This window comes from Dendrobates tinctorius, unplaced genomic scaffold (assembly GCF_039654945.1).
Source record: "Dendrobates tinctorius isolate UK_male_01 unplaced genomic scaffold, ASM3965494v1 ptg000156l, whole genome shotgun sequence".
NCBI lineage: Eukaryota > Metazoa > Chordata > Amphibia > Anura > Dendrobatidae > Dendrobates > Dendrobates tinctorius.
In genome coordinates, this window is record NW_027361823.1 from 9024879 (window position 1) to 9051723 (window position 26845).

At 45.8% G+C, this 26845-nt stretch overlaps 1 protein-coding gene across 7 annotated transcripts in view; it reads left to right on the forward strand.

Moving 5' to 3' along the window:
* LOC141051316 (probable ubiquitin carboxyl-terminal hydrolase MINDY-4) overlaps positions 1-26845 on the forward strand; it is a 356579-nt gene that overhangs the window by 75317 nt on the left and 254417 nt on the right. For 3 of the 7 annotated variants that reach the window (XM_073548213.1, XM_073548214.1, XM_073548212.1), the window contains one exon: positions 338-11405. The exons of 3 other annotated variants lie outside the window; for them this stretch is intronic. In XM_073548213.1, the coding sequence (XP_073404314.1) occupies positions 338-543 (206 nt within the window). In that variant the 3' untranslated portion in view covers positions 544-11405. Of the gene's footprint in view, positions 1-337; positions 14920-26845 lie in introns of those variants that run through there. One more of the 7 variants, XM_073548215.1, reaches the window with a different exon arrangement.

Consider the following 26845-nt stretch of genomic DNA (forward strand, 5'->3'; position numbering starts at 1 on the left):
GCTGCCGTGGGGGGCTCAGGGAAGCACGGAGGGAACCCCCTCCCTGCCGATGCTTCCCTTTAACCCCCGGTACACCGCGATCATGTTTGATCGCAGTGTGCAAGGGGTTAACGTGTCGGGGGCGGTCCGTGACCGCCCCTGACACATTGTGCCGGGTGTCAGCTGTGATAATCAGCTGACACCCGGCCGCGATCAGCACGGGTCCCATGGACGGGATAGTACGTCTGATGTCAGGAAGGGGTTAAAAGGATAGATGAGGAAGTTGATTGCACATTAGCAGAATATATGGCTAAGATATTAACTCACAAAGAAGTTTTTACTCCTAATTTTGTTCCAGGAAATCCACTAACAAAACCGGAGATCATGAAACCTGCAGACTGGGTCCTTGTGAAGGTGATAAAGAAGAAACACTGGCACCATCCTAAGTGGGAAGGTCCTTACCAAGTCCTGTTGACTACTCCTACTGCGGTCAAGATTGCTGAGCTCACCTCCTGGATCCATCTCTCACACTGTAAACTTGTCAGACAGGTAGGGACAGAGTAGGATCTGACTTGCTTGTCAAAGTCCAGCTACAAAGGGAGGTTTTCCACAAGGGAAAGCTTGTCTCAAACTGGTGAAGTCTCCCATTCATCCCCCTATCCGGACAAGACGGTCAGATCTAGGATGTGTACATCAGGGTTAGTCACATGTATGGTCTTTATAAATATGGTGATGGGAGATTGGAGAGTAATAGATCCAGCAGGAGAGGAAAGTCCAGGGCGGTGGAATGGTTTCGGATTTAAGACCTTAAATCTTACTTTTGAAATTGCACAGGAGGCTACTATCTTAGTGGATTTCTGTCTGTTGTATACAGGATATAGTGATAGGGAACAAGCTGTGAAACTAGCAGAGTCTGATAAGTATGTTTGTGTTATAAGCTCTAATAGCAGAGGGGATCGAATGTGTGCTGACTGGCGTAAAGCAGCGTGGACAACTGCAGCCCGAGACTATAGGTATAAGCCTTATGGTTTCACAGATTTAAAAGCCAGATTCTCCATTAGGAAAAAGGAAACATCCCCTTGCACAAATAAGAATAATTGTAATCAGCTATTGATAACTTTAAAAAACCCTAAGATGAGGGATCAAAGGTTATATGCCATAGGGGCTGATGTATCAGGAACAGATCCAATAGGACATTTCTACATAGAGGTTCAGAATAATACTAAACCAAGATCCAAGGAAGGTATGTCAGAAAAAACCCTAATAGAGTCTATAGGGCCCATGGTTAGATTTTCTAACCTGACTTATGAAGATAAATTAGCTTTAGAGACAGGCTATAAGGAGAAGAATGAATGGTTAGAATGGCTTAAATACACTGCAAAAAGTCTTAAAAAATCAAATAGTATAGCTTGTGCAACAGCCAGACCACAGTTGGGAACTGTCCCTTTTCCCCTCAATGATCAGGAATATTCAGAAGGATTACAGTGTATAATTAAGTTATATAGTAAGACTTATGTCCCCTCAGAAAGGGAAATGTAAAACATTATCATTTTTATTTCCTCCACTAGAGAATCCGGATATCCCACCACAGGTGATTGTTTATCCTGGTAACTATACTTGTTTTAGTCTTCCAGGGCATGGGCACGACTTCGGTGAGCTCCAAGATGACTTCTGTAGAGAACGGATCATTGTCTCTCACAGAGTAAAGTACTCAGCCATATGGTCAAACCACACTACCCTGAGAGCGGATATATGGTGGTTATGCGGTGATAAAAGGATAAGAGCCAGATTACCACATGGTTCCCGAGGGGATTGTGCCGTGGTCCAGCTAATCATGCTGTTCCACCTGTTGTCAACAGGGATATGGCCAAAGGTACGTAGTGGGAAGAGACAAAAGCGTGAAACTCCGCAAGGATCCTTCGATTCTAGTATCTACATAGATGACATTGGAGTTCCCAGGGGAGTGCCCAACGAGCACAAGGCTAGGAACCAGGTAGCAGCCGGGTGGGAATCCATAATTTGGTGGGTGACTATAAATAAAAATGTAGATTGGATAAATTACTTATACTATAACCAGCAGAGATTTGTTAATTATACCCGAGATGCAGTTAAAGGGGTAGCAGAGCAATTAGGACCAACTTCTCTTATGGCTTGGCAGAATAGGATGGCATTAGACATGCTTTTAGCAGAAAAGGGAGGTGTATGTAAGATGTTTGGAGGATTTTGTTGCACGTTTATCCCTAACAATACAGCTCCAGATGGAAGTATCTCTAAAGCTCTTGATGGACTGACTGTCCTGTCTAATGAATTAGCTGAGAATTCTGGATATGACGACATATTTACTTCCTGGATTGAAGGATGGTTTGGGAAATGGTCCAGATTATTCACTTCTGCGTTGATATCTCTTACCATCGTGGCCAGTGTACTGATCGTTTGTGGATGCTGTGCTGTTACATGCATTAGAGGACTTGTTCAAAGACTGATTGACTCTGCCATAATAAAAACTATGTATCAAGGAATGGAGAATTTTAAACCCAATGAAGGAATGGAAATTTTGGAACTTTATGATGAAGATTCCCAATAATACTTTCCCATAGTATCAATAGTCTGTTATATGAAGAGTTTCTGTGAAAGCTGTCAAAAGAAAACTAAAACTCCGATGTTTACAGATAAATAATTTTATTACAAGATGAGGGAATGTTATAATAATTGTAATGGATGCTTTTCTGTTATTGATGTGTGTGTATATATATAATATATATATATATATATAATGTGTGTGTGTGTATATATATGTATATACACGCACATGATTGCATAAGCCATTTATTTTGCTTAGACTTTGAAACTCTTTTTAGCTTACGTATTGTGAACATATGGGTGTTACCTTTGGGTGTTACTTTTTTGTGAACGTTAGCTGGCTTTCCTTATCTTGCGTGACTTCTCTGGTAACTATAGATAAGGATTGTTAACAAGCTAAGCTTATTCTAATTGCATGTACTATTTTTTCTTGCATATGTAGTGTTTTCAACGCCTTCTTTGCCTGCTATTTAAACTCTAAGAATATGTATTGAGGGAGACAGAGGACTCCTCACATCTTGTGTGGTCGTCATTCTCTCTCCATGCCGGCATGTCCAATAAAGAAGCATCTTACTTATTCAGGTCTGGACGATTTCTAATTGGAGCATAGAAAATCCCTGACAGTTCACATGCTCCGTTGCCTTCTGGATGGTAAGGGGTGGTCCGGGACCGCTCCATGCCATACAAAAAATACAGTTCTTCCATCACCTTGCCTTGGAAACATGCACCTTGGTCAGAGTGGATGCGCTTTAGGCACCCATACACTCGGATGAAGTCTTGACAAATGGCCCACGCCGCCGACTCGGCAGTCTGATCTCTAGTCGGGGTGACTACCGCGAACTTGGAGAAGTGGTCGGTCATCACCAAACAGTACTGTGGCGCCCGGGCTGAGTGTCCCACGAGGAGATAGTCAATCATCAAGACTTCTAGTGGTTCCTTGGTATGTATGGTCTGGATGGGTGCCCTTTGTTCAGTACTCTTAATGAGGTCGCATACACGACATTGCTGGCAAACCTCTTCTACCACGGACTCCAACCGGGGGAAGAACACGTACCGCTGTAACCACCAGTTGGTCTTTGTGGACCCGAAGTGGGCTCCAAATTCATGGGCTTCTTTAGCCACTTCTTGGGCCATTCCTCCTGGGATGACCACCTGCCACCTTCAGTATCTTTCGGCTGTTGTCTCTTGCGATATAGCACCAATTCTCGCACCTCCATCCTATCCCACTGGTGTAAGACACTCTTCATCTCAGCGTCCAGACTATCTCTCTCTTGTTTGCCAGGCTTCCACTTCTGCGCTACCCAGCATTTCATTTGTCTCAGCCCTTCGTCTTCGTCTTGTACATATCCCCATTCTTCATTGGCTCTCCCCAGGGATCGGGGTAGTGTGCAGGCCTCCCTACTTGACTGAACCGCAACCACTGGGGTCCTGAACTTATGGAAGTGTGGGGCTTCTTCCTCTCCGAGTTGTTCATCGAGATCCCCCACTGGAGTTTCCACCATCACTCGTGACAGGCTGTCGGCATTTTCAGTGGCAGAGCGATAACGGATGGTAAAGTCAAACATGGCCTGGCGAGCCACCCACCGTTGTTCCAAGTGCCCCAATTTAGCATTCTCAAGGTGGGCCAGGGGATTATTGTCCGTTCGAACTTTAATCTTGGTCCATGCCAGGAAGCCCACAAACTTCTCTGTCATGGCCCACACCAGGGCACTCTGTATGGAGCAATATATGGGGTCCAGTCTGTATGGAGCATTATGTGGGTCTCATTCTGTATAAAACAATATATGGGGCCCATTCTGTATGAAGCATTATATGGGTCATTGAGGACAGGTCGGCTCCAGGTTTTTGTGGGCCCCGGGTGAAAGAACCTCAGTGGGCCCCTTTAACACATTCTATGATTCATGATGAAATATAGATATAGTACAATGCCAAAGAATTCACTTACGTCTTACATACATGAGTGCTATCTATTGTAAATTCTACAATAGCTAAGAAATGGGCGAATCTTTGCAGCGCACAGTGCATGCCCTGGGGGGGATTCAAAAGTCTGCAGAGTGACTGCAGACTTTTCATTTTAGGACAGTATAGTCCTCCATACAGTATTATGGGCACCACATAGTCCTCCATACAGTATTATGGGCACTACGTAGTCTTCTATTCAGTATTTTTGTCACCACATAGTCCTGCATACAGTATAATGGACCCCATATAATGCTCCATTCAGTATAATGGGCCCCATATATTGCTCCATACAGAATAATGGGCCCCATATAATGCTCCATGCAGAATAATGGATCCCTTATAATGCTCCATACAGAACATTGGACCCTATATCTTGCTCCATGAAGAATAATAGACCTCATAATGCTCCTACAGAATAATGGATACCTTATAATGCTCCATACAGAATTTGACCCATATAATGCTCTGACCCCCCCCCCCGACACAGGCCCCATAGCATGTTGATGTCCCGTCGGTGAGTGGGGCCCCCTGCTTGCTCAAGGCCCCAGCACTTACCTAGATGCAGGTGGTGACAAGTAAAGTTCATTTTCCCCTGGGTTCTGTACTACGGCTTGGCACCTTCATAACTCTATTAACCCACATATTACCAATAATTTGTGCTGGTGTTTAGGAGGTGATATTATTCTCTGATCTGTGCCTCCCTGATATGGTTGTCCAGCTATGCAAATATCTTCTGCATTTGGGGAGAGAATGCTACTATATTGTATATCTTGGGTTAGAATAGAAGCTTTGTTGCTGCGTGTCTTGTATATAACAGTTGTGTTATCAAATTGCCAATGGAGGTTGAATTGTAGTGAGGGTTGGGAGAGTCTCAGTCTTGGCTATTCTTAGGGTTGTGAAACAACTGAGGGCTGTTTGACCAGTGTCCACCACAGCTGCACTCCGAGCAGTAGGGATAAGACCACTGGACACTGATCAGTCAAGGTCACATCTTGTCTAGTAGACATCCTAATATATTGGAGCTGTGCTACTAATGGAGTTATAAACGAGGCTGATGCAGACCGAAGTATTGGTCCTGAAATGTTTAGGGTGTGACCTCTGATGACCGGTAATGTGTAGAGCACCAGGTTCTGAAACTGAGGAGTTCAAATAAGAAATTACTCTTTTACATGATAAATTTTCTGTTTGTCACCTATTATCTGGAGCTGGTGAGCTCTAATCATCATGAGATGGGTGGGAACGCAATAAATCAGGTAATTTAATACTTTATTCAGCTCAGAAGTAAAATTTTATTGTATTTTTGACTTATTGTTATGGCTCACAATCTGATTATTGATATTGTTGTGGCTCACAATCTAAACTCCCTATCCATATGTTTTTATAGTGTGGGAGGAAACCGGAGAACCCGGAGGAAACCCACGCAAACACGGGGAGGACATATAAACTCCTTGCAAATGTTGTCCTTGGGATTGGAGCCCAGGACCCCAGAGCTGCAAGGCTGCAGTGCTACCCACTGAGCCACCGTGCTGCCCCAAACTAAATTCAGACAAGTTGTTTCTATTCCAACAGATTCATCCATCACTTCTTCAGCCTTGTACTGTATAGCGTGGAGAGCTGTCCGCCTTGTCTCTTCACCCTGAGTTGCTCTTGTTGGTGTAAAATCCTTACGTGGTGGCCAGTTGATATAATCGGCCTCCACACCAGCTGCAATAACATTTATTCTCGGCTTTTTCTAAAACGCCCGAATCTACAAAGATAGAGGGAATATTGGTTAACAGACTGCCATGAATGGTGGTTAGTATCATGGATTGTATGAAAAAGAACAAACTGTAACCAATATATGAAGAACTGTCTGTAGACAACAACATATAATATGTAGCATCCTTAACCCTACAGCTTCCAGATGTCCGTCTACTCTGATAGTACTAAAATATAAAAGCATAATACCAACAGAACCGCACTGGTGTCATTGCACACTGATTGTGGTTCATGAGGCATTGAGTCATGAGAATTACTTACTTGTTATCACATGAAGTACATCGATAGTAGATGTTATATCATAACGGATACTGGTGAAATTCCTTCACCTCTGGCAGCTCAGGATGGATATCAGTGACCCTTTTTGCATAAGCCTGCCATAATGTACCATGACCATCTTTCCTCGCATCGATTAACCAGCAGGCAACATGGCACATCTCGTGTGCAAGTGTGGATCGTAATCGCTCTGAAAATAAAATAATTTATACAAGCATGAGATGACCTGAGTACAACCTGTTTGAATATTTTTGCTTTACATATCAGGACATAATAAAAAATATGTGGTCATTAGGTCTTCACATAAGGGAAATACAGGCGTGATGGGAGCAATTACAGTCACCATTTAGCGCACCGAAAGTGGTGGCTGTAAAACCCCCCCGAAACTGACTGACAGCCACACTGAGCTGTGCACTGTCGAGCTGGCTGTCAGTCAGTGCCGGGGAGTGCTTACAGTCATCACTCTCAGTGACCGGTGACTGTAATTGCTTGGGCCACAACTGCATCACTGAAAGCCGGCAGCTCCTGGATAAAGTTTATTTTCTCTCGGGTGCTGCACTTTCAGTACTACGGCTGGTCACCATAACGCTATTAACCATATCTGCAGGCAAATAGCATCATTGGACCAGACAGGCTTCCTTTAGGTCCATATTATTAATAGCACATGGCTGCTACTGCCCTGTTAATTCCTATGAAACCAGCAAAGGTGTACTTAATTTTTCAGACATTGCTTTTCCATGTTGGCCTAGTTTTTGTCAAATAGGTAATGACACAATGATATTTATCATGAGTTGTTATATTCTGAGGTTGTATTTAGCTAATTTTAAGACATTCTAAATTCAAATGTTTTTTTTATTTTGTCCTGATATGTAAATCCATAGAATTCAAAGAGGGTGTACTTATTTCTTCTCATGATTGACTGTACAATGCGTATATAAGATGTATTACAACCCAGGTAGCAGCGTGTTCCCATGTATACACGTTATCATATAAAGCTGCTGGAAGTGATGTGACGCCTACCTGCAGAAATTAAGACTTGATCGGAAAGTTCAATCCTGGAGCAACGTTGTTTTTTCCCTTCGCTTTGATAAGTTATAGCGGATTCTGGGTGCAGCGTCTTACTCCACTCAATTTTCAATTCATCAGGAAGCTAAAAAGAGGAATTAAATTCCATTAATCTGTAAACTCTTAGATCCCAATCTAACAAAGTACCCAGCGCTCATGTGTAATTTACGTCACTGGTCTCCTTCTATGGGGCATGGGGTATTTTGAGAAATCCAAGTTGTGAGAGCAACAACAAAAATAAACTTATTATAAAATGTCCAAATGTCAACTAAATGGTTTCATTAATAAATGTAAAAATCCTTTGACTGTCAAGCAAAAGTTAGAGAATCTCTGTGTCTATGGCGCTTGTGTAAGGTTTCCTCTCAATCAATAGATAAGATTACGACTTTCCTGGGATTTTCAATAACCAAATTACCCAACAGTGACAAATGTGTTATGGAGCCCTCCAGAAAGCTAAAGCTGCTTTTCTTAAAAATAATTGTGGGAGGAGGGAGAGGATGGATTTGTGATGTATAACCCAGATACTGATGATAGGATACCTGATTGTTGAACACGGTTTCATTATACAGCCGATACAGACGTGTCACCAGCTCCTCTTTATTCTCCTGGAAGTTTGTCACGTAGATGGAACTGGGTGATATGACGTCTTTCAGGAAACATCCAGGGATTTTGCACGTTGGCATATCTGCACAGAAATATGGAGAAGTGAAGAGATTTTATTTTTGAGGCACAAAACTGATGATTTTGCTGATAAGGCATGTCAGTACTCAGGTCCATACTAGAGAGGGGTCTAGAAACAAGGAGTCTGGAGAGTCAATAAAACTACAAATATAGGTTCAAACTAGAGAAGAATACATCACTGACCAGACTACCAGAGATCCACAGGATCCTACATTGGGATCTGACATTATAATGAGGTCCAAACACAACAGCTAATTTAATTGCAGTGAATACAATTTTGGGGATTAATTCGGGGAAGCTGGAGAATTCTAATTTCAAGTGATTCAGTCATCTCTAGAAACCAGTAGACAGCAGATTCCACAAAACCTTTTCCTATAAAAATACTGAGTAATGCAATGTGGCCCCAATATAGCACTGCAGCCCATAGCCGACATAAGCTGGTTTCTAGAGTAATAGACCACCCATGTGTGACACCACCAGTAATGATGGATGACATAGGCCATGCTGTACCCTTGCCTTGTTGTTTTTTATATTAATAGTTACCTGGCTTCAAGACGACAACTTCATTCAGTTCTGCCTCCTCCTGCATGCCTCGACGTCTCCGGACCCCACACAAGTAACTGTGATAATGAAATATCTTTATGTAAGCTGGTACAGAAGATAATATTCAGTTACCCACCAGAATATGCCCCTGCCCAACCACAGAGGGTAAGATGTACAGTGTATACCAGTCCTAATATATTACCCCATAATACAGCACCAGGACCGGCAGCTGCAGATTATATCACAGCCCTGTAGTATACCCATCTGCTGCAGTTACTGTGCCCCCTGTAGGTCAAACACTCACTTATATAGCGCCATTAATTTTACATGACTTTACAGACATCGTCATTGCTGACCCCATTGGGGCTCGCAATCTAAATTCCCTATCCCTATGTATTTGGAGTGTGGGAGGAAAGTGGCGTACCGGGAGGAAACTCACGCAACCACGGGGAGAACATACAAACTCCTGCAGATGTTGTCCTTGGTGGGATTTGAACCCATGACCCCAATCCTGCACAGACACAATGCTAACCACTGAGCCACCGTGTTGCCGATTTGTATAAAATGACAATAATGTGATATGCAGAGGAGAAGATGGAAACTCACCAGAAGATCCAGATCGTGGCCAAGAAGGCAACAATTGTTATCAGACATATGGGCAGGACATAGCGACGAATGACTAGTGATAAAGAAACAAGATGGCGGTTATTAATTCCTATCAGAGTAAGAATGTTCTAGAAAACATTGTCAGTATAAGAGCGCCACATTACATATATCAGGACTTGGTATAGGATGATTGGAGTAGGACTAGGAGATGAAGGAAATGACTACTCACTATTATTATCGTCGCTGATTTCCAAATTCAATCTGGGGAATATCCCAGTCCATGATCTCTGGGAAACCGCTGTCCAGAAGAGAAAGAAGGAAAATGAAGACATGAAACCCATGATATCAGCACGTGCCCCCAATACTGTAACGTGGGGGATAGAAGACTCCTTATAAGGCCATGTGCACACGATGCAGATATCCAGCTGATCCGCAGCGGATTTTACCGCGCAGAAACGCTGCATATCTGCATTGTGATGTACTTAATCAATTGAAAAAAAACGCTGTGCAGACGCTGCGGATTTTTCCGCGTGGTTTTCTTGTGGTTCAAAATATGCAGCATGTCACTTCTTTTGTGCGGTTTTCGACCTGCTCTATTCTCCAAATCCACAGGGGGAAAACCGCACAAAAACCGCAAGAAAAAAGGAAGAAATCCACAGGAAAAATGCAGGTCATCTTCAATTCTGCGTGGAAAAATCCGCAGGGCAAAAAAGTACATGTGCACTTAGCCTAACTGAACCCTAGAAACTTACCCAGTCCCCGGTGACAACGTCCATTACCTGCTGATATCATTGGAACGTTCTCACCTGAACATGAGCAAATCACCAAAAATAGAGAACAATTCTCTGCATCTCTATATTGTCCAAAATTACCCCTATAAAGATTTGGCGCCCCCAACACATAGAACACTGGTCCCAGCGCTGTGATGTCACATCAGAATTCTGTAGTCTGGGGGCTGCTGATGTCATCAGAGACGGCCTGACTGATGGCGGTGTATGGGAATATAATATGTACATGGGGATTCTACCTTCATTTACACACATTGTATCATCAGCTGAGAGTAAATGTTCACCCATAGATAACATTCAGGAGCTAAATATGTTCAAGGTGTCTCTGATAAATATCCTCATATTCCTTTATAACGGCCTGAGCTGAGTTTTCTGATACGGAGCTAACAATCTCCTGCATAGCCATAGCGGTAAATGACACAATTCTGTCTGCCACCACTAGAGAATATTGGAACTACTACAAACATGGATACACTCAACTCAATAGTAATCAGCATTCAGTGAGCTCCCCCTAGTGGTGGCTTCAGACATGCACATTTTTTCTATAAAGGGAATGATTAGATTATAGAATAATGGCTAATTTCTTCATACTACAGCACCGCTCCTACCCACAGGCCGTGTTCGGTATTACACTTCAATGACTTTCAAGTGAATGGTGATAAAATGCAATATCATAAACGACTGTTCTATAACCAAAACCCATGAACATATAAAGAAAACACTATTTAATCCTCATTTATCAGTGTCTCTTACCTTCTCGTGGATAAGCAGGTCTCCCGTCTACATAATAGAAAAAAATTGCGAACAGCACTACAGCAACTCTCCGCACATCCATCCTCTTCAACTTCAAACCCTCAAAAGACTCCAGTGTCCTCCAGCGCATAGAACACTGAACGCAGCATTGTGATGTCACAGAGCGTCAGAACTGCCAGCTGTGATGATGTCATCAGTGATGTAGTCTCAGTAAGGAATCCTCCAGCGCATAGAACACTGAACGCAGCATTGTGATGTCACAGAGCGGCAGAACTGCCAGCTGTGATGATGCCATCAGTGATGTAGTCTGACTAAGGAACAATAGATGAGCAATAATATTGCACGCCCCACTTTTCAGTTTTTTACTTTCCACAAAAAATTTAAATAAACAATAAATTTTGTTCAACTTCACAATTGTGTTCCACTTGTTGATTCTTCACCAAAAATTTACATTTGGTATCTTTATGTTTGAAGCATGATATGTGGGAAAAGGTTGAAAAGTTCCAGGGGGCCGAATACTTTCGCAAGGCACTGTATATATTATTTTATTTGATTTAATCACTTCTTTGGAGTAGGTATATTAAACATTTTTTCCTGTAAAATGACTTGTGTTTAAGGCAAAATTTAAAAAGGATGTAAAAAAATATAATTTAAGTATAAGAAATTTTATTACAAAAATGGGAAATTTCAGTTTAATTTATGAAGGAAGCAAGAACTGCCAAAAATAAGGTACTCAGATATACCCTGCATTACACATAAACGAGGCCCTCATACACATTCTGTTCAAATTGGTACTCCTACTGTAGATTCATAAAGGCTATGCAGTTTTGAGGGTTGTATACCAAGAAAATGTACTCCAGACCACGGAATAGTCTATGGGTGAGCAATATAATACCGATAAGGGTATGTGCACTCTTTTAGTAAACTTTCTGCACCATTTCTGCATTTCTTGGCAGGAAAAATACAGCTGAAAAAAATTGTGCAAGGATAGGTGCAGGGCAGGAGGCATCTGCACCAGTGTTTTGGGCAGGGTATCGGGAAGCACCTAGCATAGGGGAAGAAGTGGTGTCACTCGATCGCACCAATTGTGGACCTGGGCATTAAGCCCACCGAGTCACGTGCCTGATCACGCTGGTGATGATTAGGTTCTTAGTGGCCAGGCCCCTGCTGATCTTTGCATGGCACAGGTTGCAAATGGCCATTTGGTTTGTCTCAGAACTCTCTTTAAACAAGTCTCAGACCGGGAACAACTAACTGATTGTGAAATTCAGGACTGTCGGTTCTCTGCATGACAGTTGCCTGCCTTCTCCCTCTGGTCAGCCCACAGCCTCCTCCTGTCTGTTTTGGTACTGCCAATCTCTCACCCTTAGCACTGCTGGCCTTGCTCTGCATGCCAGATTCCCAGGTTGTGTCTATGACTTCATCATCCACCACCTCGTCTTCCATCAACACACCCTGGTCCTCCTGACTTCGTGACTTAACAACATGCCTTAGCGGCAACTGTTTCTTATCATCATTATCAATCTCCTTATCCCAAATGTTCCATTCCTCACTGTCATGTTCTTGTGGCCATGGCTGCTCTAAGTTCTGGGCATCACTAAATAGCATGTCCTGTCCCTCTTGGAGAATGCAGGTTGAGAGGCCACAATCAAGAAATGTGAGAAAGATCTCCCCGGAGTGGCCTAGTGTGGGATCACTAGACTCCAGGGACTCAACATGGTGGGAGGAAGGAAGATCAGGGTGGGGATTAAGTGATCCAGACTTTAGGCTGGTGAGACTGGACCATGTGGAAGACTTCAGAAATGGTGTACCGTGCCTCCCTGCAAAGTGGGACACAAACCTATGTCTCTTGGATGAGGCATATTATTCTATGTAGCACCTTATGAGGCCATCATTAACCTTTTATGCAGCATTATGTGGGGCATATTCTATGGAGCATCTTATGGGGCCATCATTAACCTTTTATGCAGCATTATATGAGGCATATTATTCTATGGAACTTCTTATGAGGCCATCATTAACCTTTTATGCAGCATTATATGGGGCATATTATTCTATGGAGCATCTTATGGGGGCATCATTAACCTTTTATGCATCATTATATAGGGCATGTTATTCTATGGAGCATCTTATGGGGCCATCAATAACCTTTGTGCAGCATTATATGGGGCATATTTTTGCATGGAGTATCTTATGGGGCCCATCATAAACTTTATGGAGCATTATAAGGGCCCATCATGAACTTTATGGACCATTATGTGGGCCCATAATGAACTGTATGGAGCATTATATTGGCCCATCAAAAACTGTATGGAGCATTATATGGGGTTCCTGATTCAATATGGAGCCCCCTTGCATTGCCCAAGTATTGTTGAGTACACGTACTGGAATATCTCTGGTCTTGGATATACAGTACATACCGTATTTTGAGAATTTAATCGCTATGGTATGGATTTCTTTTTTAAAGTCTTTTTTTTATCCTGTTAGAAATGGATCCCAATACTTCTAATACTGACCAAAACAAAAACGCAGGTCATATGAAGCTGGTTTCAAACTTAAGGTTGTGTCAAGAGCAGAAGAAAGCAATAACAGTATTGCAAGTAGGGAATTTTGTGTTAACGAAAAACAAGTGAGGGAGTGGTGGAAAATGAAAGTGGACTTGGAAAAGATTCCAAAGGCAAAAAAAGCTCAACGTGGTTTAAAGATGTCATAGGAGGCTCTAGAGACTGAATTGCATACATGGGTTATGGAGTGTCGTAAAGAGGGTTACGGCATAACACGTATGGGAATTCGCTTACGTGCCCTTCAAATGGCTAAAGAAGACAAATTGAAAGCACCAGGAATTGAAAATTTTGTTGCATCAGCAGGATGGTGTACCCGCTTCACGAATAGATTTAGCCCATGTTTGCTGCAAAGAACAAAGATTTCACAGAAGTTGCCAAAAGACCTTGATGAAAAAGTGATGTCATTCCATTCATTCATCATGAAACAAAGAAGGATCCATAACTATGACCTGGGAAATATTGGAAATATGGATGAAACACCTATGACTTTTGATCTTCCAAGCAACAGAACTGTGGCAAATATTGGAGACAAAACTATTTTACTCAGAACCACAGGAAACAAAAACAATATGGTAACAATAACTTTAAAAGTACAAAAACCTTACTTAGCTCAATCAGCAACTAAGCTAAAACACAATAGTTAAAATCTTTTAAAGTCACTGGATTCTTCATCATCTGTATGCCCAAACAGAGCTTCAGCTTCAGCTGATAAGAGGTTATCAGCATAGACATTGTCATCATCACTGAGTTGGTCATCCCGTCAATGCTATTGTATGAAAACGACAGTAGTGACGGGATGACCAACTCAGTGATGATGACAAGAATCCAGTGACTTTAAAAGATTTTAACTCTTGTGTTTTAGCTTAGTTGCTGATTGAGCTAAGGTTTTTGTACTTTTAGGCTGTGTGCCCACGTTACGTTTTTTAAGCATTTCCGCAGCACTTTTAGACAAGCGTTTCTGCTGCGGAAATGCTTAAGGAAAGCATTTAATGTAATAGAATGGAAAACGCACATGTGCTAATGGTGCGTTTTTAACCACTGCGGAAACGCTTAGCAATTAAAAACGCAGCATGTTCATTAAATTTGCGGAATTGCATGCCATCAATTATATTGGCAAAAAACGCATAGGAAAACGCATGTCAAAACGCTTGACAATCGCGTCAAAAACGCATGTCAAAAAGCGCATGCGTTTTCCCTGGCAAGGGCATGCGTTTCTGCTCAGGAAAAAAACACTTGAAAAACGCTAGGTGGGCACATAGCCTTAAAGTTATTGTTACCATATTGTTTTTGTTGGCCCTCTTTTCCAATTACAGTGCTCGTTTAATGTTTTTCTTTTAAATAAATATTCAAAAACATTTAACCTACTGATGTCTCAATTAATCTTACTTTTATTGGTATTTATTTTTATTTTTGAAATTTACCAGTAGCTGCTGTATTTTCCACCCTAGGCTTATACTCGAGTCAATAAGTTTTCCCTGCTTTTTGTGGCAAAATTAGGGGCCTCTGCTAATACTCGGGTCGGCTTATACTTGAGTATATACGGTATATTAAATATTTTGAACTAGCTGAAGAGCCCGGCGCTGCCCGGGCATAGTAACTAACTGTGGTTAGTTATAACAAATTATAATTATCCTCCATCCCATAGTTCTGTGCCCATATACCCATCATTAGTGTTGAACGATACCGTTCGATACCCCAAAATATCATATCGGATGGTATCGCCCGATACGAAAAAAATATCGGGTATCGCCGATTACGATACCGGAAGTCCCATTCAAGTCAATGGGACTTCCGGTATCGGAATTTAAAAAAGCCCTTTATTTCCTTGTTGGCTAATTCTACATAATTGAAAACAAATAAGAATCATGTAGAATGTATTGTGGGAGGTGGAGGAGACATTAAAGGCATAGTGGTTTATTCAAATCACATGGCATAGCATTAATTCCAATTTTTTTTTTCAAGACGTTCAGAGTTAAAAAGATACTGACTATGTTAACCTTTTTTATATTTTGTCAGATATGTATGTTTCACAACTTCCATGCTCTTCACCTTCTTTTGTACTTCTCCCACACTTTCTCCTTCGTGATCCGCAGCAGTAGCATTTTTCTCATCAACTTTTTCTTCACCTTATTCTTCTTCATCTTCTTCCCATTAATTTTTTTTTTCCATTCTTCATATTCTTCTTATTCAGCTATTATTAATTTTCATATGCTATTTCTTCATCTTCTTCCTATTCTTCTTTTTCTTCATTTTCTTATGGTGACAGGCATTCCTGTAGTTCTTATCTATAAAAGTTATAAGATTACACCTTACGTTCTGCCTGTCACTAAAGATTTACAACAGGATTTGTCCGCATTCAGTTTGGCCTGCAGCAGCAGGCATTTTCCAGGGGCACCACGAGGAGGAACGGACTCACCTCCATTTACTGCTTAGTCTTCTTTTGCTTATAATTTTGATTTCTTCTATGCTGATTTTTAGTCTTATGCTTAATGTTCTTCTGCTTTCTGTTCTTCTGCTTTTGCTTCTTCTGCTTCTTGTTCTTCTGTCTTTTGTTCTGTATCTTGGTGGTTGTCTTCATGTTCTTTGTCCTCTTGGTCATATTATTTAGGGTCATATTTCTGGTCTTCTTTGGTGTGGTCTTCAGGGTCGTCGTCATCAGGGTCGTCGTCATGGAGATCAATACGGATTACCAAAGACAATTTCAAAAAGCTTGATCTTGGAAATGTAGCAGAAGGTACAAGAAGGCTGAGAAACTGGCGAGAACCAGCTGACAGTACTGGAACCCGTAGTGGCAGCAGAAGGAACAAGAGCCAATGGCACTACTGAGGAACAGCTGACGGTGCTGGAACCCAGATGGGTAGCAAAAGCTACAAGAGCCAATGGCACTACCGAGGACCAACTGATGGTGCTGGACCACGGTTACTAAGCAGAAGGTACCTGTGCTAAAAAGCACTACCAAGGACCAGCTGACGTTGCTGGACCTCGGATACCGAGATGGAGGCACCTAGGCCAAAGGCTCTGGCGAGAACCAGCTGACAGTGCTGGAACCCGGATGGGTAGCAGAAGGAACAAGAGCCAATGGCACTACCGAGGACCAACTGACGGTGCTGGACCACGATTACTAAGCAGAAGGTACCTGTGCTAAAAAGCACTTCCAAGGACCAGCTGACGGTGCTGGACCTCGGATACCGAGATGGAGGCACCTAGGCCAAAGGCTCTGGTGAGAACCAGCTGACAGTGCTGGAACCCGGATGGGTAGCAGAAGGAACAAGAGCCAATGGCACTGCCGAGGACCAACTGACGGTGCTGGACCACGGTTACTAAGCAAAAGGTACCTGTGCTAAAAAGCACTACCAAGGACCAGCTGACGGTGCTGAACCTCGGATACCGAGATGGAGGCACCTAGGCCAAAGGCTCTGGCGAGAACCAGCTGACAGTGCTGGAACCCGGATGGGTAGCAGAAGGAACAAGAGCCAATGGTACTACCGAGGAACAGCTGACGGTGCTGGACCACGGTTACTAGGCAGGAGGTACCTGTGCTAGAAAGCACTACCAAGGACCAGCTGACGGTGCTGGACCTTTGGATAACGAGATGGAGGCACCTAGGCCAAAGGCTCTGGCGAGAACCAGCTGACAGTGCTGGAACCCGGGTGGGTAGCAGAAGGTACCCATCCAAAGCAAAGTAGCCAGGCCGCAAGCCGGCCGCAGTTACCGAAACCCACAGTCCTACAGGGGGTCCATGTCCCATTGGCACTACGGATCCAGCCTTCAGTGCCAGTTCCCGCAGCCCACATAGGAGTCACCTAAACTGCAGGCACCGTAGAGTCGGCTAACCCGGCCGCAAGACGACAGGACAACGGATTGTTGACATAGTGACTTTGACACTACCCGGAAACAGATGGCATGCTGGAACCAGGCTGGGCAACAGGGAGTACCCGTGCCAAAGACACTGCCGAGAACCAGCTGACGGTGCTGGAACCCAGATGGGTAGCAAAAGCTACAAGAGCCAATGGCACTACCGAGGAACAGCTGACGGTGCTGGACCACGGTTACTAGGCAGGAGGTACCTGTGCTAGAAAGCACTACCAAGGACTAGCTGACGGTGCTGGACCTTCGGATACCGAGATGGAGGCACCTAGGCCAAAGGCTCTGGCAAGAACCAGCTGACAGTGCTGGAACCCGGGTGGGTAGCAGAAGGTACCCATCCAAAGCAAAGTAGCCAGGCCGCAAGCCGGCCGCAGTTACCGAAACCCACAGTCCTACAGGGGGTCCATGTCCCATTGGCACTACGGATCCAGCCTTCAGTGCCAGTTCCCGCAGCCCACATAGGAGTCACCTAAACTGCAGGCACCGTAGAGTCGGCTAACCTGGCCGCAAGACGACAGGACAACGGATTGTTGGCATAGTGACCTTGACACTACCCGGAAACAGCTGGCGTGCTGGAACCAGGCTGGAAAACAGGAAGTACCCGTGCCAAAGACACTGCCGAGAACCAGCTGACGGTGCTGGAACCCAGATGGGTAGCAAAAGCTACAAGAGCCAATGGCACTACCGAGGAACAGCTAACGGTGCTGGACCACGGTTACTAGGCAGGAGGTACCTGTGCTAGAAAGCACTACCAAGGACCAGCTGACAGTGCTGGACCTTCGGATACCGAGATGAAGGCACCTAGGCCAAAGGCTCTGGCGAGAACCAGCTGACAGTGCTGGAACCCGGGTGGGTAGCAGAAGGTACCCATCCAAAGCAAAGTAGCCAGGCCGCAAGCCGGCCGCAGTTGCCGAAACCCACAGTCCTACATGGGGTCCATGTCCCATTGGCACTACAGATCCAGCCTTCAGTGCCAGTTCCCGCAGCCCACATAGGAGTCACCTAAACTGCAGGCACCGTAGAGTCGGCTAACCCGGCCGCAAGACGACAGGACAACGGATTGTTGGCATAGTGACCTTGACACTACCCGGAAACAGATGGCGTGCTGGAACCAGGCTGGGCAACAGGGAGTACCCGTTCCAAAGACACTGCCGAGAACCAGCTGACGGTGCTGGAACCCAGATGAGTAGCAAAAGCTACAAGAGCCAATGGCACTACCGAGGAACAGCTGACGGTGCTGGACCACGGTTACTAGGCAGGAGGTACCTGTGCTAGAAAGCACTACCAAGGACCAGCTGACGGTGCTGGACCTTCGGATACCGAGATGGAGGCACCTAGGCCAAAGGCTCTGGTGAGAACCAGCTGACAGTGCTGGAACCCGGGTGGGTAGCAGAAGGTACCCATCCAAAGCAAAGTAGCCAGGCCGCAAGCTGGCCGCAGTTACTGAAACCCACAGTCCTACAGGGGGTCCATGTCCCATTGGCACTATGGATCCAGCCTTCAGTGCCAGTTCCTGCAGCCCACATAGGAGTCACCTAAACTGCAGGCACCGTAGAGTCGGCTAACCCGACCGCAAGACGACAGGACAACGGATTGTTGGCATAGTGACCTTGACACTACCCGGAAACAGCTGGCGTGCTGGAACCAGGCTGGGCAACAGGGAGTACCCGTGCCAAAGACACTGCCGAGAACCAACTGGCGTTGTTGGAACCCAGGGACAATCATGGTGAAGGCCGAGGCCTACTTGGTGGTAGTTTTAGATTGTTTGTAGGCTACAACAGACTGTCAAGGTGCTCCAATTAGGCATCTGTCTCCACTCTGTTTCCAGGATTTCACGTGACCACCAACACTGCCAGTTTATGCGTACAGTAGCCGTCTGCCCAATCCACACGTGTCTCTGTGTTACTGGGGTGCTGTAATGTCAGCAGATCCCCTGATGTGTGTCTGCCCATGTCTCCTGCTCTGTCCACATTCCCACCACTTGCAGTGGGAAGGTGGACAGCGCAGGAGACAGTGCCGGACACACATTGGGGGATCAGCTCACGTAACAGAACACCAGGAACACAGGAACAAGTGTGAAATGCGTGGACGGCAACTGTGAGCAGGAACTGGCGGTGTTGGAGGTCAGGGGAAATACTAGAGACAGAGTGGAGACAGAGGCCAAATCAGAGAATGTTTAAATCTGAAGTAGTTACAATTTGGAGGCAGCAGCAGTTTGCCCTCCACACAGCAGGGGATCAGCTGATGTTACCGAACCCCATTTTCACATGAACAAGTGTTTTTTTCTGTGTGGACAGCACTTCCGAGCACCAACTGGCGTTGTTGGAGCCCAGGGACAATCATGGTGTAGGCCGAGGCCTACTTGGTGGCAGTTTTAGATTGTTTGTAGGCTACAACAGACTGTTAACGTGCTCCAATTAGGCATCTGTCTCCACTCTGTTTCCAGGATTTCACATGACCACCAACACCGCCAGTTTATGCGTACAGCAGCCGTCTGCCCAATCCACACGTGTTCCTGTGTTACTGGGGTTCTGTAATGTCAGCAGATCCCCTGATGTGTGTCTGCCAATGTGTCCTGCTCTGTCCACATTCCCACCGCTTGCAGTGGGAAGGTGGACAGCGCAGGAGACAGTGCCGGACACACATTGGGGGATCAGCTCACGTAACAGAACACCAGGAACACAGGAACAAGTGTGGAATGCGTGGACGGCAACTGTGAGCAGGAACTGGCGGTGTTGGAGGTCAGGGGAAATACTAGAGACAGAGTGGAGACAGAGGCCAAATCAGAGAATGTTTAAATCTGAAGTAGTTACAATTTGGAGGCAGCAGTAGTTTGCCCTCCACACAGCAGGGGATCAGCTGACGTTACTGACCCCCACTTTCACACGAACGAGTGTTTTTTTCTGTGTGGACAGCACTTCCGAGCAACAACTGACGATGTTGGAGCCCAGGGATAGTCATTTTGTAGGCTGAGGCCTACTTGGAGGCAGTTTAAGATAAGACGTTGTTTGAATTTGGAGGCAGCAGGAGAGTTTGCCGTACACACAGCAGGGGATCAGCTGACGTTACCGAACCCCTCTTACACATGAGCGAGTGTTTTGTCTGTGCGTACAGCACTTCTGAGCACCAACTTGCGGTGTCGGAGCCCAGGGAAAATCAGGTAGTAGGCCGAGGCCTACTTGGAGCCAGGTGTAAATCTGAGGTTGTTTGACTGTGGAGGGAGCAGGACACTTTGCCATACACACAGAAGGGGATCAGCTGACGTTACCAAACCCCACTTACACATGAGCGAGTGTTTTGTCTGTGCGTACAGCACTTCTGAGCACCAACTGGCGGTGTCGGAGCCCAGGGAAAATCAGGTAGTAGGCTGAGGCCTACTTGGTGGCAGTTTTTGATTGTTTCTAGACTACTACTAACTGTCAACGTACTCCAATTAGGCCTCTGTCTTCACTCTGTTTCGAGTATTTCCTCTGGCTTCCAACCACGCCAGTTGCTGCTCTGAAATGCCGTCTGCACAACCCACACTTGTTCCTGTGTTACTGGGGTTCTGTATCAGGCAGCTTCTCCCTAGAGGTGAGTCAGGCAATGTCTTCTGCTCTGTCCACTTTTCCACTACAAGTAGTGGGAATGTAGACAAAGCAGGAGACATTGCCGGACTCACCTCTGGAGATGAGCAGATGTTACAGGACCCAGGTAACACAGGAACAAGTGTTGATTGTGCAGACGGCACTTGAGAGCAGAAACAGGCGGTGTTGTAGACCGGAGGAAATACTCAAAACAGAGTGGAGACAGAGGGCAAATCAGAGAACATATTAAATCAGAGGTAGTCAGAAGTTGTAGGCAGCAGGAGAGTTTGCCGTACACACAGCAGGGGATCAGCTGATGCTACCGAACCCCACTTACACATGAGCGAGTGTTTTGTCTGTGCGTACAGCACTTCTGAGCACCAACTTGCGGTGTCAGAGCCCAGGGAAAATCAGGTAGTAGGCCGAGGCCTACTTGGAGTTAGGTGTAAATCTGAGGTTGTTTGACTGTGGAGGGAGCAGGACACTTTGCCATACACACAGCAGGGGATCAGCTGACGTTACCGAACCCCACTTACACATGAGCGAGTGTTTTGTCTGTGTGGACAACACTTCTGAGCACCAAATGGCGGTGTCGGAGCCCAGGGAAAATCAGGTAGTAGGCTGAGGCCTACTTGGTGGCAGTTTTCGATTGTTTCTAGACTACTACTAACTGTCAATGTACTCCAATTAGGCCTCTGTCTTCACTCTGTTTCGAGTATTTCCTCTGGCTTCCAACCACGCCAGTTGCTGCTCTGAAATGCCATCTGCACAACCCACACTTGTTCCTGTGTTACTGGGGTTCTGTAACAGCAGCTTCTCCCTAGAGGTGAGTCAGGCAATGTCTCCTGCTCTGTCCACTTTTCCACTACAAGTAGTGGGAATGAAGACAAAGCAGGAGACATTGCCGGACTCACCTCTGGAGATGAGCAGATGTTACAGGACCCAGGTAACACAGGAACAAGTGTTGATTGTGCAGACAGCACTTGAGAGCAGAAACAGGCGGTGTTGTAGGCCGGAGGAAATACTCAAAACAGAGTGGAGACAGAGGGCAAATCAGAGAACATATTAAATCAGAGGTAGTCAGAAGTTGTAGGCAGCAGGAGAGTTTGCCGTACACACAGTAGGGGATCAGCTGACGTTACCGAACCCCACTTACACATGAGCAAGTGTTTTGTCTGTGTGGACAGCACTTCTGAGCAACAACGGGCATTGCTGTAGCCCAGGAAATAAAGTTCAGGTCATAGAAACATGAACACAACAGGAGACCTGGATCCTGTTGCCAGTCAATTATTTATTCTGGAAGAGGACTGGCAAATTCAGGTGAGATCCAGGCCTTGTTCATTTTCAGAAAAGTAAGCCGGTCAACATTATCGGCGGATAGTCGCGTGCGACGGTCTGTTACCACACCACCTGCAGCACTAAAGACACATTCCGATAATACACTGGCAGCAGGGCAAGCCAGCACCTCCAATGCATACTGGCTAAGCTCTGGCCATGTATCCAGCTTAGAGACCCAATACTTGAACGGGGAAGAGTCGTCTGGGAGTACACTAACAGGGCAAGACAAGTAGTCTGTCACCATCTGACGGAAACGTTGCCTCCTGCTGACTGGAGCCGTCTGTGATGGTGTAGCCGTTTGTGGCGGTCCCACAAAACTTTTCCACATTTGGGCCATACTGGCCTTGCCTTGTCCTGCGGCACTGCCTCTGCTACCTCTTTGTGCAGAGCTTCCTCCACTGCCTCTACCCACATGGCTGCTTTGAAAAGCACTACCAGCAACACTTGCGGGGGGAATGGAGAACATGATGGCCTGCACAAGTGTTTCTTGGTACTCCCGCATTATACGCTCCCGGTTCAACTGTGGTATGAGGCTTTGTAAGTTGTCCCGGTAGCGTGGATCTAGGAGGGTGTACACCCAATAATCAGCTGTGTGGAGAATGTTGGCGATGCGGTGGTCATTTAACAAGCACTGCAGCATGAAATCAACCATGTGCTGCAGACTGCCAACTGGACCGGAAACGCTGTCCCCAGCTTGAGGCAGCATCTCAGCCTGCTCAGCATCACCCCACCCTCGCTGTACACACTGACTACTAGAGCCTTGTGTACCTCCCTCCTCTGGAGAGATGTGTTCCTCCTCCTCCATTGACTCCTCGTCATCCTCCTCACTAAGTGTCCCCTGCCTGGGCCTTTGTGTGGAAGCACGTTGCGCAGACTTGCCAGAAGCAGATGGCATTTCTGACTCCTCATCCTCGACCTCTTCAAAAACCTCCTCACTTAGTGCTTGTAAGGTTTTTTGAAGCAGACAGATAAGGGGGACAGTCATGCTGACTAGTGCATCATCTGCACTGGCCATCCGCGTGAAGTCATCGAAGGCACGCAAAACTTGGCAGATGTCCCTCATAGTGGCCCACTCAGAGGTGGTGAAGTGTGTCCGGCGCACAGTGCGACTTGTTTGCGCCTGATGCAGCTGGTACTCCATTACTGCTGCCTGCTGCTCACACAACCGCTCCAACATATGTAATGTTGAATTCCACCTGGTGGGGAGGTCACATATGACGCGATGTTTTGGCAGGCGGAATCGGCGTTGCAGAGATGCAATACGCGATCTTGCCATGCTGGAACGCCGCAAGTGAGCACACTCTAGGCGAACCTTGTGCAGCAGTGCATCAAGATCCGGATAGTCCCTCAGAAAGCTCTGCACGACCAAATTGAGCACGTGTGCCAGACATGGTATGTGAGTGAGGTTGCCTAGGCCCAGAGCTGCCACTAGATTTCGGCCATTGTCACTCAATACCAAACCTGGCTGGAGATTCGCTGGCACAAACCACACATCGCTCTCCTGCTTGATGGCATTCCAGAGCTCCTGTGCTGTGTGGCTCCGATTCCCCAAAGAAATTAATTTAAGGGCGGCCTGTTGACATTTGGCCACACCTGTGCTCATATCTGGCCTAACAGGCTCATGCAGTGCTGATTCCGAGGAACTAGAGTAGGAGGAGGACTCAATATGTACAGACTGCATTCCTGCAATCCTTGGAGTTGGCAGAATACGTACAGAGCCACTCTCCAGATCTGTACCCGGCTCCACAACATTGACCCAATGGGCAGTGAGGGAAAGGTATCGTCCCTGTCCATGGCTACTGGTCCACGCATCGGTGGTCAGGTGGACCTTGCTACTGACGGCGTTTAGTAGCACATTTTTAATTTTTCCCTCCACATGCTTTTGCAGGGCAGGGACGGCTTGCCTGCTGAAATAAAAGTGGCTGGGCACATTGTATTGTGGAACTGCCAATGACATCAAGCTCCGGAAGGTGTCAGTCTCCACCAGCCTGAATGACAGCATCTCAAGGGCCAGTAGTTTGGCAATGCCGGCATTCAGAGCCAGTGCTCGGGGATGGTTTGCCGAGTATGGCCGCTTTTTCTCCCATGCCTGTGCTACCGATTGCTGGTGAGTGGCCTGGGAGTGTGCTGATGACTGAGAACGTGGTTCAGTGGGTGGAATTTCACTGGGTCTCTGGACAACAGTGGCAGTGGTTCTTCCATGGCGTTCCAGTGAGGAAGCCGAACCAGCTGTGTGTGAGCTGGAGGAAGAGGCCCCAACATGAGCTGAAGAGGTGGTAGGTGCTGCTGAAGGTTGGCCTACATCTTCAGTGTGTCTGTGTAACTCCACCTCGTGCTTGGTACGCACATGTTTCCACATATTTGTGGTATTGAGGTTGCTCACATTTTTCCCTTGTTCAACTTTCTGATGACACAGCTTGCATTTGACAAAGCAAATGTCATCTGCAACTGTGTCAAAAAAAGACCACGCACTGCAAGTCCTGGGAGCGCCCGTTTTCTGTTTTGGAAGAGAATTGCTCCTCACGGGTGCCAAAGTGGAGGCTACAGGCAACCAAGTCTGCCCCCCGCCCTCTCCCTCCTCTTTTGGCCGTTCGGGGAATCTCTTCCTCGGAGCTGCTCCCACCACCTTCCTGTGGCTGACGCCATGATGGGTCAAGGACCTCATCATCTCCACTCCCCTCTTCAAGCACCGGCTGGTCCTGGGTTGTCTCGCCAGCACCGTATGCACCAGAAATTGGCAACTGAGTCTCATCATCAGATGAGCACTGAGGTGTGCTGACAATAGGCACTGGCCCACCCGCCTCTTCAGATTCAGAGGGACAAAGCAGTTGCGCATCACTGCATACTCCCTCTTCTTCATGCTCTAGAATTCTGCTTGGCTGGCCACCTCTTTCCAAGCCAACAGATTCTGAGAACAGAAGTAAAGATTGAGATGGCTCCTGTCCAGGGCTCTCAGACTGCCTGGGCAATTTGGCAGGTGGTGAAGAGAAAGATGGTTGCTCTTCAGTGCTCTGGCCCTGGGAGGATGCGGAAGTCATTGAAGTGGATGCGTTAGCTGCCATCCATCCGACAATGGCTTCAATTTGTTCGTCACGCAGCAGTGGGGTACGGCGAGGTCCTACAAAGCTGCGCATGAAGGACTGTTGCCTGGTAAAAGTGGGGGATGCCGGGTCACTGGTGGCCGCAGCAGACACCGAATCCCCACGTCCTCTCCCTGCTGAATCCCCCCGTCCTCTCCCTGCTGAAACTCCACGGCCACGACCACGTGCCTTACTCCCTGCCTTCTTCATCTTGGTAGACTGATAAAGATAGGCAGAAAAGTAAAAAAGGGGTGGCTTAGTGTTCTTATTCCTGAACACCTGCTAACCAGTATAAGAAACACTAATTTGGCTAAGAGTGTGTGAATCATAGAATCGTAGAGTTGGAAGGGACCTCCTGGGCCATCTGGTCCAACCCCCTGCTCAAAGCAGGATTCGCTAAATCATCCCAGTCAGATGTCTGTCCAGCCTCTGTTTGAAGACTTCCATTGAAGGAGAACTCACCACTTCTCGTGGCAGCCTGTTCCACTCATTGATCACTCTAACTGTCAAAAAGTTTTTTCTAATATCTAATCTGTGTCTCCTCCCATTCAGTTTCATCCCATTGCTTCTAGTCTTTCCTTGTGCAAATGAGAATAAAGTTGATCCTTCTACAATGTGACAGCCCTTTAGATATTTGTAGACAGCTATTAAGTCTCCTCTCAGTCTTCTCTTTTGCAAACTAAACATTCCCAAATCCTGCAACCTTTCCTCATAAGACAGGGTTTGCAGACCGGTCACCATTCTGGTCGCTCTTTTCTGAACTTGCTCCAGTTTGTTGATGTCTTTTTTAAAATGTGGTGCCCAAAACTGGACACAATATTCCAGATGAGGGCTGACCAAAGAGGAGTAGAGGGAAATAATGACTTCACGTGATCTAGACTGTATGCTTCTGTTAATACATCCTAGAATTGCATTTGCCTTTTTTGCTGCTGCATCACACTGTTGACTCATATTCAGTCTGTGATCTATTAGTATACCCAAGTCTTTTTCACATGTGCTGTCACTTAGCCCTATTCCTCCCATTCTATATATGCTTTTTCCATTTTTATTGCCCAGATGTAGTACTTTGCATTTCTCCCTGTTAAAAACCATTCTGTTAGTTGCTGCCCACTTCTCCAGTTTATTTAAATCTTTTTGAATCCTCTCTCTCTCTTCTCTAGTATTAGCTATCCCTCCTAGCTTTGTGTCATCAGCAAATTTAATCAGTTTACCCTCAATTCCTTCATCTAAATCATTGATAAAGATGTTGAACAATACAGGGCCCAGGACAGAGCCCTGTGGTACCCCACTTGAGACATTCTTCCAACTGGATGTGCAGCCATTTACGACCACTCTTTGGGTCCGATCACTAAGCCAGTTATGAATCCACCTAACAGTTGCCTTGTCCATTCCATACTTAATCATTTTTTCAATAAGGATTGTATGAGAGACTTTGTCAA